Source organism: Chelonia mydas, chromosome 15 (assembly GCF_015237465.2).
Source record: "Chelonia mydas isolate rCheMyd1 chromosome 15, rCheMyd1.pri.v2, whole genome shotgun sequence".
Lineage (NCBI taxonomy): Eukaryota > Metazoa > Chordata > Testudines > Cheloniidae > Chelonia > Chelonia mydas.
This window is the reverse complement of record NC_057856.1, coordinates 6,499,889-6,521,186: the sequence shown is the minus strand read 5'-3', so window position 1 is coordinate 6,521,186 and position 21,298 is coordinate 6,499,889. Positions and strand designations below refer to the sequence as shown.

The following is a 21,298-nucleotide window of genomic DNA, read 5'->3' as shown; positions in this document are numbered from 1 at the left end:
TCATGTCACTTGGAGCTGCCTGACACCCTCAAACACTTGGAAAGGGTTCCCCTTCTCAGTCCTCTCCCCAGCAAGGATCTTGATCACAGATGTGTCAGGGACAGGATGGAGAGCTCCCTTGCACCACCTGTAGCTCTGAGTCACCTGGTTCCCAAGCAACAGGGGGCTGCATGTGTATGTCCCAGAACCCAGCCATCAGAATGGCCCGTGTGGCGTTCCTGCCTCTTCTCCAAAACTCAGTCATGGTGATCTTCTCAGACAGCATGATGACCATGTGCTAGATAAGCAAGGGAGTGCCCACTCCTCACCCCTCTGCCTCAAAGCCATCTATTTCTGGAACAGGTGCCATCAGAACACCAGTAATTAAGGGAGTGCCCATCACCTCCCAGGAATCAGACTTGTAAGCAGGCAGTTAGTGACCAACACATATTGTCATTGCACAGATCCATCACAAATTGACTTCCAACAGTGGAGACCCCCTGAGACAGACTTGTTCACCACCAAGAGCAACACACATTGTCTGAACTTTGGCTCCGAAAAAGGCCTGAGTTATTCCGAATTTCTTCCTCCTGCAGTGGAACCAAGAGTGTCTGTCTTCCAATTCCCCTGATTCCCAGAGCGACTTCCAGAATCAAAAGAGGCAAAGCCATGACCCTGAGTTGTTTTCTCTGATGGTAAAGCAAAACCCAACAAAGAAGTGAGCTCGGACTGGGTACAATTTTCAAAATGGCTGAAGTTCCATTAACTTAAGTCGAAAATTAGGCTCCTAAGTCATCTGTGTGCTTTTGAAAATGTTACCTGCCCTGTTTACTGTGTGTGTAGAACAGGTCAGGAAAGGCATCTGCTCATAAACTTCTTGAGGTTACCCAGGGGTCACGGGATGACGAAGGCCAATTAGGGCATCTACTCTCCCTGCCATCCTGGGATGCTCCCTAGTTTTCAGTTGCTTTTCCCTGTCTAGTTTTAATATGTCTAAGGAAAGGGTCTCCCCTCCCCCCCCCCCCCACACACATACCCTTTTTCAGTCTTAGCTGTGTCCTCAGAACTAGGCCCTTGTGTGCGCAGATAGTCAGCCAGCTCTCAGTGGCATGTGTTTTGTGTGCGATGTGTATTAGTGTGCGAGAGGCTGTTTTTTTCTGTGATAGCTGTCTATTGTTGCGAGACGTTTACCAATACGCCTAGCAGTGGGATGCTCATAACCTTACTTATTATTGGACTTTTGTTAAACCCACAACACTGGTGGCCTCCTGAATAGTGACTCAAAACACATCTGGGCCTACAGCTGACCAATAACCTTTCTAATATGTCTGCCTTCCCAGGCTCCCGTTTGTGACGGAAGCGCACACAGCATCAGGGCTCTGCTGATGAAAGGAAAGGTGGCTACATGACCACAGGAATAATCCAAGCTGGGTTAAATAACTGTCTGCTCCATGCCGTGCGTCTGGAATAAGTACAGGGCCTTGAGATACCATTTGTCCTTTTGGAATGGCTCTAATATAAGGATGCCTCCAGATGCATCTGCTGTTAACACCTCCCTCTTGAGAAGGGAGCAAGAGGAGAGACGTGGGGGTGGGGAGGGAGCAGCGTGAGGGGAAAGGACGGTGAGCATTGGTTAGAGCTGGGAATAGCACAGGCAGGGTAGAGCCTGGCAACAATAGACACAGAGCTCTCCCCATGTACCTCTGGCCTGATCCATAGCATTCTGCCGTTCCAGTCCTTTGTGGGCACAGGGAACAAAGGTTCTACCATCATCCCTTTAATGTTGTCTGCAGCTCCCTGCTGTTCCAGTCATGCTGAACTGGACCTTGAAGTACCTACATGGGGAACAAGAATTTAATAATGGGCTCTTCAAATAGCAGCGAAAGGTCAAATATGATCCAGGGGTTGGAAATGGAAGCTTGACAAATTCAGACTGGAAATAAGGGGTCAACTTTTAATGATGAGGTTAATTAACCACTGGAGTAATTTTACCAAGGGTCGTGGTGGATTCTCCATCACTGGCCATTTTTACAGTCAAGATGGGATGTTTTTCTAAAAGCTCTGCTCTAGGAATTATCGTGGGGCCGTTCTCTGGCCGGTGTTACAAAGGAAGTCAGACTAGATGATCACAGTGGACCCTTCTGGCCTTGGAATCTATGAATCTCTTAACTTCATTGGTAGTTTTGTTACTTCACCATTTGGTAACAGGCAAACTCACTTTTGCTTGACACCCAAGCCCAAGATTTAGGTTCATCTCTGCAGTGGAGAAAGACTAGTCCACTAAATGGCACTTTAGCCCTTACGGTGCTTTGCACTGTGCAAACATGGATTCTCCCAACCCTCTTAAGAGGCAGGATGGACATTGTCCTCATGTTGCAGGTTGGTAAACTGAGGCACAGAAAGGTTAAAGTGGTGTGTCAGCTTGTCAGTAAAAGGGATGGGGTTAGACTGATTGGAAGCTCTTTGAGGCAGGGGCACCGTTTTCTTGCTCTGGGTTTGTACAGCTCCTGGCACAATGGGATCTGGACCATGACAGGACTCCTAAGAGCTACAAAGATATCAGTGATTAATAATCATTGTGGCACTCCTGTCTTCTGCTCAGTCTGTGGTACCTTTATCAACTATGCTTTGGGGAGGGAAAAACAAACAGAAAGGCCTATTATTGATCTCCAGTAGCTGTGAGGTCATTGAGATTATGATGATTTCACGGCATGAAATTGAGAGGACAGGCTGGGTAGAGATGCATCTTTTGATGGGGAAGTTTCCAGTTGGCTTGTGTGGATGGAATTTGCATATTTGGAATTGAGAACCAGAAGTCTGGGTGTGGGTGGGTGGAAATCATGTAAAAGATAAGTCGAGATTCTGGTTCATTTTAAACTCTTTTTAAAAGGTATGTGTAAAATGATGAGGGAGCGAGTAGAGGAGTGGAAAGACGACAAATACTTGATATCCATTCTACCCTGATGACAACTGGTGAGGGGTCAGAATGGGGGTTCTGACTCCAGTCTTTTTAAAGCACACGTGGAAGACAACTTAAGCAAGGCTTGATGGGGTTGTGGGTTTGTTGGGTTTCCCTCCCCCCTTCTTTTCTTATTGTCTTTTATGGCAGGGCAGATTTCTTGCTGAGCGTCTCTGTGCTCTGTAGCAGCAACGAAAAGGATTAGCGCAAGCAGAGCATGTAGGCTTTAGAGAACAGAGCAGAGTTTGGTTTCAACATCTAATTCAATTTGTTCTGCCGAGATTGAAATATGAAATGGTTGCCAGTCAAACATTCAAAGGCGCAGGGGAGGGGGGGAAGGGAGCCTTCCCGCATTTAAATTTTAATGAAAATTAATTTAACCCTTTGATATGTTTTAAAACATGTTATTCCCCATTGGTGTACAGGCTTTTCCTCTTTGAAAGTAATGAAGACTTTCTTTTCCCTTAATGATACTTATCTCATTCAGCAGTTGGCATTGGCCAATTTTTCAGACAATTTAGTTTCAAATAAATCTCTTTAATGTTGGTGGGGGAAGCTTTTACATGTATGTACATATATAATATATGTATGTGTGCATTGTTATGGAGGTGCTGATCACAGCTACACAGTTTTTTGTGTGTGTGTGTGAGAGAGAGAGAGAGAATATTATGGAGGTGCTGATCACAGCTCCATGGTACAATTTGAGTTGATTTTTACTCTTCGAGCAAGGATTCAACTTCTTTGTTATGTACAAAGAACACCATGAAGCCTGCCCCTGAAATTACAGCACTTACTCAAAAGGGATTTTCTGACAACATACAAGAATATCCATTAATTAGTTTGAATTGAAATGAAATTGTAAATGGGTCTTTTAAGAAATGTAGCACCCATCGTAAGACCTCTTTTGGTCTCAGATGAACCTAATGATGGAATAATACAAACTCTTCACTTTCCTTATCGTTAATTCACCAAATATCCCTATATTGATTTTTAGCTTTACATGCATTCTCAACATGACCTCCATCTTAATGTGTTTATTTTGGCTGGGAATTATTAGTATTATTTATTCTTTGTTTATGGTAGTACCTAGTAGCCCCTGTCATGGATCACAAAACAAATAAATATATATTTAAATGAAGCGTTGTCAATGAGATGCTCCATTGGTGTCAATTGCCATAGATCCATTGAATTCTGCTGATTTACACCAGCTAAGAATCCAGCTCAGTTGTGTGTTGGGAAGAAGAGAACCATAGACCAAAGACCACAGGGAGGGCGGAGAGAACAGGGACAGGGCTGTATTAGAATGTAGCTTTTTTACTGGGTTAGATAAAGTAATATGGTTTAGCGTAGCTTTAACGCATAGCTGTCCATTGCCAAAGGCCTCGGTGGCAGCAGTACCTACTAAGGGACAACAACAATACCAGTGTAATACAGACAGTAATAAACATATCAGGTGAAATGTTCAACGGTGATTTTGAGTGCCCCTATTTTTGGGACATCTTACAGGATTAGGAATTTTAGAGGGCAGGTTCTCAGCACTTCCTGAAAATCAACATACATTGGGCATCCAAAATCACTAGCCACTTTTGGAAAATCTTGGCCAGGGTCTGTGGGGTTTCTCTGATCCATCCCATACCCCAGACAGAAATGAAACCGCAGGGTATAGCCTGCAATCTGCTTGTAGATGTTAAACCAGCATCCAGGCCTGCTGTGTTGTTGTTTCACACATTGCACCCTTGTGTGACGAAGTGAGGTTTTATTCATCTTGTTATGTTGCAAGCGAGTCTTACTGTCCTATACTAATCCTGTGGGTACCTCAATTTCCCTATGTATTGCACCAATATTTTGGTGGTGGGAATTGGGTGTGTGATTTTTGCTGAGGCCCTCGGGGCAGGTGAGGCTGTCCAGCCGTCTGCACATAGGCTATGCCAGTGCCCTTCATAACCTGAGACCAGGGAGGGGGATGTGACCAGGTGACACCTTTTGCCCGGGAAGCAGGACAAAGACAAGGAGGGGGAGCAATGGGCATGTCAGAGGTCGGGTGGCTGGAAACGGAGCAGTCTGCTTGGGGGGGACTGGAAGAGGGGGAGTCCAGGGCACAGGACTCCCCAAGTTGGACTTGGCTGAAAGTCATTGATTTCTGTGCTAACAAGTTCTGTTCTACGCTCTGTTCCTGTCAGCTAATAAACCTGTTTTACTGGCTGGCTGAGAGTCACTGCAGAGTTGGGGTGCAGGGCCCTTTGGCTTCCCCAGAAGCCCTGCCCAGGCGGACTCGCTGCGGGAAACACACAGTGAGGAAGGGGATGCTGAATGCTCCGAGGTCAGACCCAGGAAGGGTCAAAGCTGTGTAAGCTTCTTGCCCTGGCGACAGTCTGCTCAGAGAGAGGAGGCTTCCCCAGAGTCCTGACTGGCTTCATATGGAGTAGTTTCAGAGCATCACCCGGTGACTCTGTGACACCTTGTATTGCTGCCTACTCAGGAAAGCTTGATGATCTCTGTGTGTGTTTGTGTCCCCTTGCATCACTCTGGTAACTAGGTCCAGGTGATTTCTTCCTGTCTCTACTGGATTTGCCCTGGCTGGAGCATACGTTGTGGGTTTTGGCTGCTCTGGGCTCTATTCCAGCTGTACCTTTACAGAAGGGAGAACCTGATAACCCAGCATCTGTTTGGCTAATTGAATAAAGGCCTTTGACCTACCGGGGCACAATCCACACCAGTGGAGGGCTGTGTCATCCCTGCCCTGAAACCTTGGGTGCCTTACCCTGCCTTGCTGTAGTAGCTCCCACCTGGGCCGCTTACAAACAGCCTTCCAGCATGCAAGCCACCCCCTGAGTGTCTATGTGTAACTGCAGCTTGCCAGTTATACCCTGCCTCTTACCAGCCTTGGTTATACCAGCACACCGCTAGTCCCGGATCTTCTCCCAGAAATGTATGCCCTGGACTACCCAGTCCTCTCCTGGACAGTGCAAATATTTTAAGTCTGTTTTTCCTTTAAGACAATCATATACCAGCTTATTATCTTAAAGAGAGTTACCCAGACAGTTCAACTTAAAACCACGGGATTAGGTAAAACAGCAAAAGAAGTTTATTAACTACACACAAAGATTTTAAGTGAGTACAAGTCATGAGGCATAAAAGTCAGAAATGGTTACAAGAAAAATAAAGATAAAAGGCTTTTTAGTATCTACTTAAAAAACTATCTCATTTCCAAAGCAAACTGTCTCACTGCAGGCTCCAGCAGATTACTGACCAAATTTACAGGTCAGGACTCCTCTCCCAGAGTCCCGGGGCCATTTCCTTTTGTCGTCTTAGATTCAGAGAATGAGGTGGGCAGGGAGAGAAAGAGGGGTGGCTTGGTGTGTTTGCCTCTTCTTTTTAGTTTCCATCCCCCTTTTGAAAAACATTTCCATCTGGGTACTAGGAGCCAGAGTCTGTGTGGAAGGATGTTCCCTGCTGGGTTTTTTTTCCCTCTGTCTGAGCTTCCTTTGTTTTGCCTTCCTGCTTGATGACTCTGTTTACTGCTTAAATGCAAATTAAGGCAAACATGCACTCTTTTGTTCAAGACCGGCCTTTTGGACCAGTTTGGTGCTATGTGGAGCTTGAACATGCACTCTTAGCATCATGCTGGGGAATCTCATAACTTCACGTAGTGTTGCCACACACATTTAATCAGGACAATACTGAGCAGCAAATTATGAGTTTTCAAATGAAACCTTACAAGACATACCTTGTACAAAGATTATTACAGTATTGTGTAGGCAGTGAATGCAGGGGTGTATTCTGTCACAAGACCCTACCTACATCTCGAGGCTGAATTCAAAGAAGAAACCAGCATGGTGAACGTTGTTTCCCAGCCCTTTGGTGGAGATGAAGAAAGAACTCACATCTTGCCAGGTTGTTGCGGCATACTCAATCCTTTCCACATCCGAGCTGCAGCCAGCTGCTGGATCCTTGCAAGGGTGTGTGTAAACTCTGTATTCCTGTGGTTTTGTGCCGATGGTCATTCTCCTCTGTAACCTTGCCTGCTCTCCTCGACCAACAAAGGAAAAGGTGGTCGCATCACTCCCTGTGGCTTAGCCCCTTTTGCACTTCTCTGAGCGGCATGCACATCAAATGCACTCTCTCTTCCGTTTTGGGTATCACTGGATTATCAAAGCAATTACAAACCATGCTCCAGATTTTCCGAAGAGGATGCCTCCAGTTGGAGTGTGTGCGAATACTCCAATCTGTGTGTGAAGATGTAGGGGTTCAGCCCAGGTCCCCAGCCTGTCAGGTTCCCTGTAGCTGCACAATAATTGCAGGTTGAAGCAGGCAACTTGGGGTTTCGGCTGAAGTTACCAAAGTCTCTCAAAGGTCAGCTATGGAAGAGCCTGCAGTATTCCCCACCCATGAGCAAGCTCTAGTTTAGAATAATACTAATAATGCCTGTCTTCACCAGTAGATCTCAAAGCACTTTACAGACGAGGTCTGGATTGTCATCCCCATTTTTACAGTTGAGGAAACTGAGGCACGGGGAAGTGAAGTGACTTGCCCAGGGTCACTCAGCAGGCTGGTGGAAGAGCTAGGAATAGAGCGCAGGTCTCCTAAGTCTAGTCCAGTGCTCTCTCCATTAGGCCACACTGCCTCCCTCATTCCCTTTGACTGCAAGGGCAGCTAGGAAATGTGGTAGTCACGTTGCTTAACCTCGTTGTCTCAGTTTACCCATCTGTAAAATACCTTGTATCTCTCCGGCTGGAAACGGCTGCATGCAATAAGTGCCAGTGATTATTATTGTGGAGTCCACAGTACAAGTCCCCGCTGTTTGTGCAGGTGCGCTGTGATTTCTTTGGGGGTTTTTTATTTTTGTTTTTTTAATGTAGCCTTTGGACTCTTTCCTTAGCTAGTAATTACGTTCTTTCATCATTATTTATGCCCTTTAAATTTTAAAAACCCTCTGCCTACCCTGCTGGAGAACCTGGAATCAATTATAGAAGATTGCATGGCAGCCCGAAACTACTCCTGCCTCGTTAGACTTTAACTCTCAGCGTCGTAAGCCAGTGTTGTGTGCATTGGGCTGGAATGTGTTCTTAAGCCTCCTGCACCCAGCAGTCCAATTTTCTGAGCTCCTGGCTGGTGTTGGCTCTCTGTCCCGTAACTTCCAGTTTCCATTCCTGCTCCAGTTTAAAGCGTCCCTCACCTCAGGTAACACAGTGCTAGCATCCACCTGCATTACTGTGTCCCATCTCATTGAACATCAGTGCTGATTGTGGCAGATCCATGTACACTGGTTAAAAAGTAAACTAGGGCTGCGAAAAGCCACTGTCCAGATTTTCCTTCTATGGTGTGTGTGTGTGAGAGAGAGAGAGACTGTGTGATACACACTGCCTCCTATTTTCCCTAAATATATGCATTCAAGAGGGAGAAAAATCGCATGGCAGAGACTGAGATTTCAGATTTATCCATTCATGAATAATAATCAGGCTCAGTAATTCACAGTAAATGGGTATCCAAATTGGCTAATAAGGAAGGCTTTCACCCCAAACTGGAACTAGGAGAGAGGGAGAGAGAATATCAACAAACGTTGGCTGAGGCATATGCGTACACGATGTGACCGGAATCGGTGAAATATGCAAACCAGTGCCGTACGCGGACGAAATAGCATAAAAATCTGTCCGCAAGGCATGGCAACGGAAGGGGCGAGTTTGGAAGGCAGACATCTTGACATCCCTTGTGAGGGCATTAGCAACAAGGGCCTTCCATATTTGACTTCAGCATCGGCACTGGAGCTGGTGCAGTAGCTCCATGTAATGGCCCTTTGCGTGCTAGACTTGGGTTGCCGTTCTCTGTGGTGAGGTTAGGAGCCTCGGTGGAGGGGCAGGAGAAGTAGGAAATGGACCTGTGGCTCTCTCAGTGTATTTGAGCCAGCCAATGTTGTTCATCAGGGATGAATGGGGGGAGGGATAGCTCAGTGGTCATTGAGCATTGGCCTGCTAAACCCAGGGTTGTGAGTTCAATCCCTGAGGGGGCCATTTAGGGATCTGGGGCAAAAATTGGGGATTGGTCCTGCTTTGAGCAGGAGGTTGGACTAGATGACCTCCTGAGGTCCCTTCCAACCCTGATATTCTATGATTCTAATGAATACCCCAAACCAAATGGAGCAAGAGTTCTCTAGGTCTTTAAATGATCCGGCATTATCTGGGAGGTCAGGCTAAAAGATCAGAATGGTCCCTTCTGGCCTTAACATCTATGAAGTGATGTTTTTGCTGACTTCAGTGAGCATGTTTTTTTGGGGAAGGGAGGAAGGTGTTCTAGCCTGACCAGTAGAATCTGCCAGGCACTTTAAAAAGCCCAACTTCGGGGTGAGTGTCTCAGCAATCTGTTCAGGGAGTAGCGTACACATCCTGTACTCTGGGCTGGGTTGCCCTTGGTAGTGATGCTCACTCTCCAGCTAGAGTTGAGGCCCTGTACACACCCAGTTGATCCAGAGGGAAGGAATGGCGACCAGACTCTTATCCCTGTGTGGTACAGTTGTTACAATTCGCCTTGAGTTGTCTAGCGCCCAGAGAAACACTGATCTGTTGGGCCTGCGGACCTCCGAGTAGGTACAGAAGATGTCCAGTAATCTAGGAACCTCCGTCTCGCTTCAAACCACTTTATAGTCCTTCTAGGCTAGGCCAGAATGATCTGAACTATGAACTGTGGAGTAAAAGGTTGGAAAGGCCCCCAAACTAATTGGTTAAACTCCTCCACACTGGTTTCCTTGTGTGTTTAAACTGAAGAGAGACATACAGAGCTGTAATTCTTTGACTGTCTGTGGGATTGAGCATCTTCCCATATCACTCGAGAAGATAAAGAAATATTGGAACTCCAGAACCTTTGACCTCCACTTTCCCCTAAGCTGTGAATTCTCCTTTCTTCTTGCCATTACCTTCACCAGCCAGAGAGAGAATAAAGGAGTTGGGAGCACAAGGCTATAATTCACACGAGAGGCTTTGAGCACGTCAAACCCTGGCCGTGCAGCTTAAGCCGATGGTGCGCGCCAGCAGCAGAATGAGAGCACGTATGGCTGCCCCTCAGTACCCTCCTCTTGTTCTGCAGGTATACTGCATGTGTTGCAAGTGATGGAGAGGTCCCCATCGGATCATTTTAATGCTCTAAGGCCAGGGCACAAGGTTGAACAAAGGTACTGTGTCAATGATTGCACACAGCACTGCTTATAAACATAAATGTGTCATTGGAAAGATGAGCAAGAGGAGCTGAGTTATATATATAGTAGGGAATTGTGCCCAGAAAGGCTTGTTTATTGCCTGTGTACTCTGTTATAATAAAGGAGGGAACTTAATGGCAATAAATATAACACTAATAATTGCATATCAAACTATTTCCCTTTTTAACTTGTGGAACTCACTGAGGCAGGATATGGCTGAGTCAAACATCTTGGTGACATTTTTAATAAACGGTTAGACCTGTCACTAAGACTAGCATATGGCTTTCCCCGGGGAAAGCAATTAGATGAGCTTTCATCCTCATCCCAGACTGTAAAACCATCAACGGATTGAGCTTAGGAAGAAACTTCCTCCCTTGGTACATTGTGGCACATAGGAGTGTATTTATAGGAGGTGTTGGGGAATTTCTCTGATGCATTTTGCATTGGCTGCTGTTGGAGACAGGCTCCTGGATTAGATGGACCACAATGTTAGATTGACGCTCTGATGCATTATCTTTTGTCAAGCCATGATGGCAAGAACCAAAGGGTGCAGGCAGTGAAGCGTTTGAGGAGGGTTGTAAGATGGGGGGAGTGGATGATGTACATGAGTCCTTGAAAAAACAATGGGTTTTATGATATTAGCCTGTTCCAGGACATACAACGACCTCTGACTGGCAGGGACTAGGGCAGAACTTCCTCCATAGGCAGGATATTCTGCAGTTGTCTACTGCAAGGTTTCTGGGACTGTGCTCTGAAGGAGCTGGTCCTGGCCACTGTCAGGCAGGAGACTGCACTGGGCTGATCCCATGTGGCAATCGGTATGTTCCTGGAACTGCAGGAAGAGGCTGGAGGATCACTCCTGCTTAGTCACACCTAAACACATATCCTGAGCCCGTATTCCGTGGCTGCAAGTCACACTGCCACTACCTAAGTGACTTAGGAGCTTAAGACCTATTTTTAAAAGTGACGCAGGTACTTACGAGCCTATGGGCAAGTCTACACTACAAAATTGTTTGCACGGCCATACTAGCTCCTTCTGTTGGCTGCAAGTGACCTAAGTGTTACGCCTCTCAGGCAATTAAGTCAGTTTAGTGAGGGGCTTACATTGGTGGGAGCAACACTGTAGTGTAGACCAGACCTGAGTCTTATTCAGATTCCAAGAATCTTTCAGTAGAGCTTAAGCTGCTAAATCACCTACATCCTTTTGAAAACTTTATCCTGAGTGTTTTGCTCAACTGAAGCCTAAAAGACTTTAAATGCAGAGTATATTCCATTGGCTGGCTCCTTTGCAATTCTGGAGAGCATCTCCCTGGGACCAGGGTCTGACCTAATAGATCATCAATGGGATATCACAGCAGTGGCTTGGTTCTTTCACTCGCTGTGCACATGTGGGTGTGTATATGTGGTCAGATCCATAGTTTATCTATTCCCAAGGGAGAAATTCATTGAGTTTAAGTTGTAAATATGTATCAATAACTTACAGGGAGGAAAAAAAAACTTTAGTGGAATGTTGTAGTTTAAAAACACAAATGGATGAAAGCCAAGAAATTCAAAGTTAAAGTTCCACTAAAAAAAAGGAGGGAACTGTGGAAAATGAAGAGATAAAATACCCCACACAACCTTAGCTCTGCCCTCATCTACCTGCCAGCATGTGTACTTTGCATGTTTGGTTGTATGTCATTCAATGTAAATAACAATAAAAAAGACACCTTTGTAAAGTTCTAGGTGCCCTAACACAAAATTAATGCTATTTAAATGTTTATAATAGAACTAAAATCCTGCTGTTGGCTAGCAAAAATAGCCCCAACTCAAATCTGCTCTGTTGTTGGGCAGCATTTCACAGCTGTTAAATTACTTTTTAAATTAAGGCGAAACCTACAGCAACATTAACAGTCCCCTTAGCTCATTTACATAGGGCATTTCTATGGGCCAAGATCAAGAGAATGCTGTTTGGCTGAGTTACCACTGATATAATGGTCACACCACCCTACGGCGAGATTTGACAAGATTGCTACACAAAAGTGTATCTCTTCTTTTCAAATGTAATTTTCTTCTGTTCCTGTGTTTCTATAACATGCAGAATCTTACAAAATTTAGCCCACAGGAGGGATTGAGGAAGAGGGCTGTTTTTCTGAGACTTAGATTTTTTAGTATTTTGGGAATTCTTTGTCACATATGGTAGGACTGCTTTGCCCTGGGATCTGTCTGATGGGTCAGCCGCACCCACACTAAAATTCTTGGTGTTTTGATGCCCAAATTGTCCCCTCTGTATAATCCCAGTTGCCCTAGATTGTGTTGTCATTGCCGCAGTGCCCAATCTCTGCTGTATGAAAAGGATAGATTTAGCCACTTGCCATTGGGTTTTCATGACAGTCCTACACCTTCACTACCTCAGTCGTTACCTCTCCTCCCACTTTTCCTTCTTCCTTGCTGGCAGTCCAGAAACAGATGTGAGCCACAGGGTTTAGAGAGTGGGCAATGACATTGTTTAAACACATAAAACATGGGTAAAGTGAATGCAGCTAGACACACGCCCCTGTGATTTTTGGTGACCTAAAATAACTTGCACACACGCTTGTGAATCAATTAGTTTTTTGCTGTATCTCGAACGTGGCCTGAATAAGCAGCTATGAATTATAGGGTTGTTATTCCATCAAAGGGAGTTGGGTGATTGCCATAAACTTGAGTGAAGTTTGGTTCAGCAGAGCCCTGATCTGAAACGCATTGATCCCAGGGTAGCCCTAGAGAGAGGATGATGTTTCAGTTAGGAGTCCTGGGTCCTATGCCCAGCTGTGCTACAGGTTTCTTGGGTCAAATTTTGCTCTTAAACGTGTGTGAGCCTGGAGTGATTCACAAGGCGAGAGTGGCAGCTTCTGGGGTTATACTAGTAGTAGATGAGGATAGAATGTGACTCCATGGGGGACCTTGGCTGAAAGCTTCAGTGATGCACTAAGATCGCCAGTGATGGACATAAGTTGAATATGCAGCCAGACCACTTTAAGGACCTAGCTAGAGATCGATCCAGGTGGTGTTCAGTCTGCAAGGAGCTATGCCCCTTAGGGCTTTGCCATGGTGATGATGATGATGGGACCTTGACCAAGCCGCTTAAATCAACACTTTCAAAACTGAATGCCTGACGATAGGCACCTGAATAAGTTTAGCTTGATTGTTGAGCCTGGTGAGCTTCCACAGGTCCCATCAAAGCCGCTGGGTGCTGTGGACAATCAAGACACTTAATTTTGGCACCAAAATAAGGATTTAGGTGCTTAACTTCAGGCATCCACATTAAAGCCAAATGTTCAAACCTTTCTGTGTCTCCATTTCCCCATCCGTAAAATGGAACTTACTCCTCTCAGGAATGTTCTGTGGCTCAAAGGCTGCAAGGTGCTGAGGTCTGGCCCAGATCCAGCCAAGCTCCAAAGCATGTGCTTAAATGTAAGCACATGAGGAATCCCACTGACTTCAAAGGGGATAAGCACGTGCTTAAGTGCTGCGCTGCATCTTGCAGGAGAGAGCACCAGTTAGTCAAAGTTTGAGTCAAGACCCTAAAGTGGAAGCCACTACGAAGTGGAGTTACTTTGGATTGAGCCAGGTGTGAGTGAGAGCAGAGTTTGGCTCAGGAAGTCATAACAGAGCCAAGAACTGAGCCCAGTAAACCTCGTTCCCAGTTCTGTGCTTTACCCTTCCTTTGGCTGCCAGTCTGTAACTACTCGGTGACTGAAAGCTGGTGACCCTTTATTAAGACTGCATTACAAGTCTCATCTTGCTCGCCACTGAACTGCCATGTCTGTTGCACTCCCAAACTTCTGACTTCTGTCTAAGCCTCCTGTAAGGGAGTGTGTCAGTGGAGGGCATCCTGGTTCATGAGTAAAGAAAAGGAGTAAATCCTCTCCTCTCTTTCCTACTCGCTCGGTTAGGTCAGTGTCATTTATGCAGCAGTTTTCCCTGGATTACCGCACTCGGGATTTATTACTGGGTTTGCTCACTGAGACCCCTTGGGCTCTATGCAGCTAAACCCCGGCACCCATGCTCATCCCCTTCAGATGCAGTGGGGCTGCATATAAGCATAAGGGACTCCGATGTGGAGTGCATCGCAGGATCAGGGCCTGGGTCTTCTGTGACAGCCTGAGTAGATCTTGGTTTTGTATCATGTGAGGCAAATGAAACTGCAAATGCTTTATTTTGGTTTGTTCTTTTCTCCCGGGAGCCAGGGGGATGACAAGGGATGGGATAAGAGGCCATTGTCTAAAAGTGATTCTAAGAACGTAGCAAGGGACTAAATGAGAAAATCCTGATTTGCCAGCCACTGAGACGGGGCCTAGGGCACATTGAGGGTTAGCTAGAGGAAGCCTTGATGTGGAGCGATGCATTCTTCCACCAGTAGGTGAAATGGCACTGGGATTTGGGGAGACCAGGGAAAGACCTGTAGTGACAGGGACTGTCGTTATACTGCCATGCAGTCGTCTTTCTAGCCACGTGAAAATAACCACTCAGGTTTCACTCACTCCATGCATCCGGGTTTTAAAAATAAAAAACGGGAAGTTTAAAAAAAGAAATCTGTGTTTAAACTGCCGAGTCTTGAGTCCCTCGCGAGAGGCAGTGGCTGCGTTTGCATTAGATAAAGGCGGGAGCGAGGGGGGATGATAGCAGACAGGGTGGCTGAAGGCAAGAACAGTGGACTTAGTTAGAATTCAGCCGTTAGATCTTTCCTTTCTCTCTGATGGCTGAGTGTGATTGACACTTACAAATTACCCAGCCAAAAGTGTCGAGTCTTTGACCCCTGAGTAACATCTTCGGCAAGCCTGAGATTTGCCAGCATTTTGTCATCTAATTACTACAAATCCCTTGAAAATTCACTGGCTGGTGAATTTTTAATGCGGGGCAATTTCAATGTGATGCATTGCCCAGATGGGTACGCGCGTGTGTGCTCTTTCACTCCCTCCCCCTTCTTTCTCATTCTCCCTCTCTCCCTGTCCCTCTACTCATTCTGTCCTTTTTTCTCTCTCTCTCTTCTCCTCCTCCTTCATCTCCATCCATTTTGCTTACCTTTATTTTGTGTGTATTAAAACTTTTCCCTGGAATTGGGGAGCAGCACTGTTCATTTTTAATGGGCATTTCACTTGGGCTGTGGCTTAGGGGACTTCACTTAGGGGTCTGTGTTTCTTTGCCCCCACCACAAGGGCTGGCTGCTTTCAGGTGCGTTGGTCTGGTCACTTTCAGCCTCCCCCCACCTCCACACTGCTGCATGCTATTGGTACATTGGCCTCTGCTGTGTACATTTGGTAGCAGAAGATTCTGTCCTGCTTTCTAAACAGTGATGAAAGGTAACAATGCCACATGGTGTTTTGTTTTTGTTTTTTCTGTTCCTTCAGGTCATCCTCTGATGGACACAGAGAGAGTAAGTGGCATCCATCCACCTCTGTATTCTGCAACCAAGAAGATGAAGCACATTTGTTGCCATCTGAACCTGCTATGCCACGCCTTTAAACCAGAGGACCAATTCTTGCTTCAGACACAGATCTGGTAGCCAGGCCCTTTAAAGCCAAAAGGGAAATGCCCCTTGAATCCACAGGTGGAAGACGAGCCTTTTCCATCTGCAAGCAACACATGCCCGTCAGCGTGCGCCTGGGGAAGGCCCTGTTAAACCAGAGAAGGATTTCAGGCTAGAACGTTAACTCCTTCACCTCAGCGAGGTGCACACCCACCAGCATTGCAATCTGGGGAGCTGGCCCTTCAGACTGAGAAAGCTACTCCCCAAGGGAACATCAGTCGTTTGCTTTTGTAACCGATTGTTCCTACTGCTTGAATAATTTAAAAAACATCCGTGTACGTTAAAAAAAATAAAATTCAAAACTGTTACTAAAAATAGGTGAATCCCTTTTTATTTCTATTAACCACAACTGGTTGTTTATCCGAGCCCATGAGGAAGGTGAAAATGTTAGTGTTCATCTCTGTGCATGTCATTTCTGTCCACGCTCGCAGCCAGCAGTGGCCCTTCACTTCCCCGGTTTCAAAGGAAAAGAAGCTTTTGCTTTTCAGCCGGGGGTACTGGTTTACATATGTACCCAGCTGATAAAGTATTTCACTTCACCCCCTTCCCTCTGGAAATTGCTGTCTTACATCAAAACTGCTCTGGCTAATAGAGGATGCAACAGATCACACATGTTTGCTGCAAATTTTCTATTTATTTATATATATGTTTTATCACTGCATAGCTTTAAAAAACCCTTCTTTCTGCTATTGGCCTGATTTGCCTGGTTTCCCAAGGGAGTGGACGTGAGCCCAGTACTGCCTTCAGTCACAGTGTCAGCTTGCTCCCTGGGAAGGTGTCTTAGGGCTTCCCTGGAAGGTTACATCTTGTGGCTGCCTAAAATGATTCCGGAGTTTGGGATGCGGTCTCTATTCGTTCCCACCTGTAAAGAAGGGGTTTCAGATGCACTCAGCGTTGACCTAACTCTGCTTCCATTGAAGGCTATGGGCGTTTTGTCATTGAGATCACTGGGAAGCAGCATTAGGCGGATGCATGGTGCTTTTGAAAATCCCGCTCTGAGCATCAAGTGGGAAGTGGTTGCAGGATGCCAGGCATGGCCCAGCCTTGAACAGGGGCAAACCTGGGCCAAGTGGGGCAGACTCTAGTTCAGGAGATGGGAGTCCCACCACTGCCCCTTTCTCAAATGCAGGACGCCTGGTTTTCTGCCCTCTTAGATGGGGATGCACTGGGGAGGTGTCAGTGACTCTCACAGCTGGTGGCTCAGGTTTTAAAAGGAGAATTTTAAATGGTGGTTTGCTCACTTTGAAATCAATGGTATGAGTTGGGCCAATGCTGAGCAAGTGCTTTTTGAAAATCCTACCCCAAGTCTCTACTCAGAGGTACTGGGCATCTGGGAAAGAACCATGTCATCTCAGAGGTAACTCCTTGGGCTTGGCGGATCAGTCGTCGTTTTGTAGAGGTTATTTACTCTTGGCATGAAATGGTTAAACTAGAGATGGGCATAGTGGTGTGGTTAGCATTGGCAATGCGTGTGGCACTGCCCAGTGCACAAAACTAGTCCCAGTGCCAGCCCCAAAGAGCTGACGGTCTAAAAGATGCACACCCAGGAAATCTAGAGATGGTGAAGACTTGGCGGATATTAATGTAGGCAGAGATTTTTCAATAGAGTCCAAGAGAAAGAGGCACCAAAAGCACTCAAATTCTGAAGCCTCGTGGGTAATAATCTCTCCCATAGTACCGGTAATTACTTTGCTTTTTGCCAGCGTCATAGAATCATAGAATATCAGGGTTGGAAGGGACCTCAGGAGGTCATCTAGTCCAACCCCCTGCTCAAAGCAGGACCGATCCCCAATTAAATCATCCCAGCCAGGGCTTTGTCAAGCCTGACCTTAAAAACCTCTAAGGAAGGAGAGTCCGCCACCTCCCTAGGTAACGCATTCCAGTGCTTCACCACCCTCTTAGTGAAAAAGTTTTTCCTAATATCCAACCTAAAGCTCCCCCACTGCAACTTGAGACCATTACTCCTCGTTCTGTCATCTGCTACCACTGAGAACAGTCTAGATCCATCCTCTTTGTAACCCCCTTTCAGGTAGTTGAAAGCAGCTATCAAATCCCCCCTCATTCTTCTCTTCCGCAGACTAAACAATCCCACTTCCCTCAGCCTCTCCTCATAAGTCATGTGTTCCTGTCCCCTAATCATTTTTGTTGCCCTCCACTGGATGTTTTCCAATTTTTCCACATCCTTCTTGTAGTGTGAGGCACAAAACTGGACACAGTACTCCAGATGAGGCCTCACCAATGTCGAATAGAGGGGAACGATCATGTCCCTCGATCTGCTGGCAATGCCCCTACTTCTACATCCCAAAATGCCATTGGCCTTCTTGGCAACAAGGGCACACTGTTGACTCACATCCAGCTTCTCGTCCACTGTAACCCCTAGGTCCTTTTCTGCAGAACTGCTGCCGAGCCATTCGGTCCCTAGTCTGTAGCAATGCATGGGATTCTTCCGTCCTAAGTGCAGGACTCTGCACTTATCCTTGTTGAACCTCATCAGATTTCTTTTGGCCCAATCCTCTCATTTGTCTAGGGCCCTCTGTATCCTATCCCTACCCTCCAGCGTATCTACCTCTCCTCCCAGTTTAGTGTCATCTGCAAACTTGCTGAGGGTGCAATCCACACCATCCTCCAGATCATTTATGAAGATATTGAACAAAACCGGCCCGAGGACCGACCCTTGGGGCACTCCACTTGATACCGGCTGCCAACTAGACATGGAGCCATTGATCACTACCCGTTGAGCCCGACAATCTAGCCAACTTTCTATTCACCTTACAGTGCATTCATCCATCCCATACTTCTTTAACTTGCTGGCAAGAATACTGTGGGAAACCGTGTCAAAAGCTTTGCTAAAGTCAAGGAACAACATGTCCACTGCTTTCACCTCATCCACAGAGCCAGTTATCGCATCATAGAAGGCAATTAGATTAGTCAGGCATGACTTGCCGTTGGTGAATCCATGCTGACTGTTCCTCATCACTTTCCTCTCCTCTAAGTGCTTCAGAATTGATTCCTTGAGGACCTGCTCCATGATTTTTCCAGGGACTGAGGTGAGGCTGACTGGCCTGTAGTTCCCAGGATCCTCCTCCTTCCCTTTTTTAAAGATGGGCACTACATTAGCCTTTTTCCAGTCGTCCGGGACCTCCCCCGATCGCCATGAGTTTTCAAAGATAATGGCCAGTGGCTCTGCAATCACATCCGCCAACTCCTTTAGCACTCTCGGATGCAGCGCATCCGGCCCCATGGACTTGTGCTCGTCCAGCTTTTCTAAATAGTCCCGAACCACTTCTTTCTCCACAGAGGGCTGGTCACCTCCTCCCTATGCTGTGCTGCCCAGTGCAGCAGTCTGGGAGCTGACCTTGTTCGTGAAGACAGAGGCAAAAAAAGCATTGAGTACATTAGCTTTTTCCACATCCTCTGTCACTAGGTTGCTTCCCTCATTCAGTAAGGGGCCCACACTTTCCTTGACTTTCTTCTTGTTGCTAACATACCTGAAGAAACCCTTCTTGTTACTCTCTGTTCTGTGATCTCAAAGCATTAATGAACCCTCTGTGGAGCCCAGTGAGGGGCAGTGTCATGGTTCCTAGGGATACCCACTCTTGTGAGGCACCTCGCTACCACCTGCACTTAGCGTGAAGAAGCCTTGTCTGTGCCTGTTAGCTCTACGACACCCCTAGCCACAGACTTCACAAGCACTCCCCCACCAGCCTACACAGCCTCTGCTGTCCCTCTGCAGGTTAGTGACAGACGCCCGACGGCCCCCGAACCCTCCAAGCGTCCTTCCACAATGTTCAGCCCCTGTTCCACTGGACATTCTCAGAATTACCAGACCTGCTGTTCCCAAAGGAATGGTACACCCCAGCTTACCCGTTACACCTGTTACCCGTTACACAATGGTCAGCCAGGAAGAGAAGTGTCTCCTGTCCAATTGTGAATGGAACCTGTTTACTGCCTTCTTCTGCTGTTTTACGTACCTTAAGAACAGTTTTCAGTGTGTGTATAGAAACAAAGCTCTTTACATATTCTCTGTACTTATATTTTGCAATGATTATGCTGATCAGAGTGAAACAGGCTTTCAGTACAGACCTTCCATGACACACTTCGGTGAACTAGCATGTCAGTGAAAGCGGTCCTTGGGTCATGGACAGTTGTACATAAAGATTATACCCATTTCACAGCCTGTCCTTACTAACGTCTACATAATCAGGTAAGAACTTGATTCTTCAGTGACCTCTTCATAATCCTATCCTGGAGCGGAGCTTTTCAACTGGTCTGAGTAGCTTGTTGAAATCGTTGGGAATTACAACGGCGTACATTGGTTGCAACTTTCAAAAGCGACTGGAGACTTGGGTTTTCTCCACTATTAAGTGCCCAACTTGAGATGTGTTAAAGAGGCCTAGTTTTCGGAGTGCGGGTGTTCAGATCTCAATCTGCACCCCCCAATATTGAGGCAGCCAAAGTCCGTTTGGAAAATTTAGGCCACTCTATATTCAGTAGAGAGTATATGGCATATAAGCATTGGTCATTGCATGTACATGTGCATAAGTGGTTTCAACCCCTATTTAAAGGAAAACTCCAATGTGGTATGAAATATACATTTTATCAATATATTTTAGGAATTTTAAAGAGTATGTCACTAAAAACAGATTCAGAGACCCCAAAACAAAAAAAAAACAGTCAAGAGGAAGCCATCCTCCCTGCAGGAACTGCTATCTGATGATGTCATTTGAGACAGCATTTGAATTAATGAGAGGTGGGTGACATTAAAAATTGTAAGGTAAGGCCTCCTGATGCTTTTATAGCAGTTTAATTTAACCAGATATTTGTCAAAAAAAAGTAAAGCTCTTATAATATCCGGCTTTTTCCTCATGCTGGGCTGTGTTTGCTGTGTGTCAGCGGCATCATCTGACTGGACTTCCGGGAAGTGGAGCCGATACTATGTGTGTATGGAGTTACTGGAACAGTAAATGGTAAGGCTAACTTTTAAACGTTGATTTTTTAATGCGTCTCACCTTATTTAATAAAAATAGCACATGGCCTCACTTTTACAGTAAAAAAAGAAAAATTAATGTAACAATCTGCCATCACAATGAAAAGCTCATAAATGGTTTTAAGGGTGTGCTCAAGCTTCCTGGGGCATTGTGGGAAGCGTAGTTAGAGGATCGCCATTCCAGGCTTTAGACCTACAGAATGCTTGGAGGTTAAGTCTAACCTGCTCTGTTAACAAGCTAGTGCTCGCTCATTTCTTCGGAACTTTACACACACAATTCCATTCGGGAACAGGTCACGGTCCGGGGCATAGTTAGCGTCGCTTTGTTCATGCAGATAGTTACGTGCACACTCCCTCTACGAGGACTCCTTAAATGTAAATAGGTGGAGGAAACGTAGCAAAAAGGTGGAAATTAAACGGAATCACCATTAATATGGTGAATGTTACTGACAACTTTGCCATTGGGAAGGCCTAGCCCTTTTTAGCGACAGGTGTTGCCCCTCCCTCAGAATCGGCAAAATGGGAGCAGCTGGACCTACTTTGTTTACCGAGACCTGCCACCTGCTGACACGGGCTGCCACAGAGAGCGGGACAGGAGGTAACCATGACGTATAGAGCAGAGGAGCCTGTGCCATC

General features: G+C 46.1%; 1 protein-coding gene across 4 annotated transcripts in view; it reads left to right on the top strand.

Annotated features, from left to right (window-relative positions):
* Positions 1-15,990, top strand: part of RBM19 (RNA binding motif protein 19) — a 122,291-nt gene extending 106,301 nt beyond the window's left edge. For 3 of the 4 annotated variants that reach the window (XM_043529320.1, XM_043529318.1, XM_043529319.1), the window contains exon 24: positions 15,497-15,990. In XM_043529320.1, the coding sequence (XP_043385255.1) occupies positions 15,497-15,651 (155 nt within the window). In that variant the 3' untranslated portion in view covers positions 15,652-15,990. The remainder of the gene's footprint in view (positions 1-15,496) is intronic. The other variant, XM_037878439.2, reaches the window with a different exon arrangement.
* Positions 15,991-21,298: the final 5,308 nt, after the last annotated feature.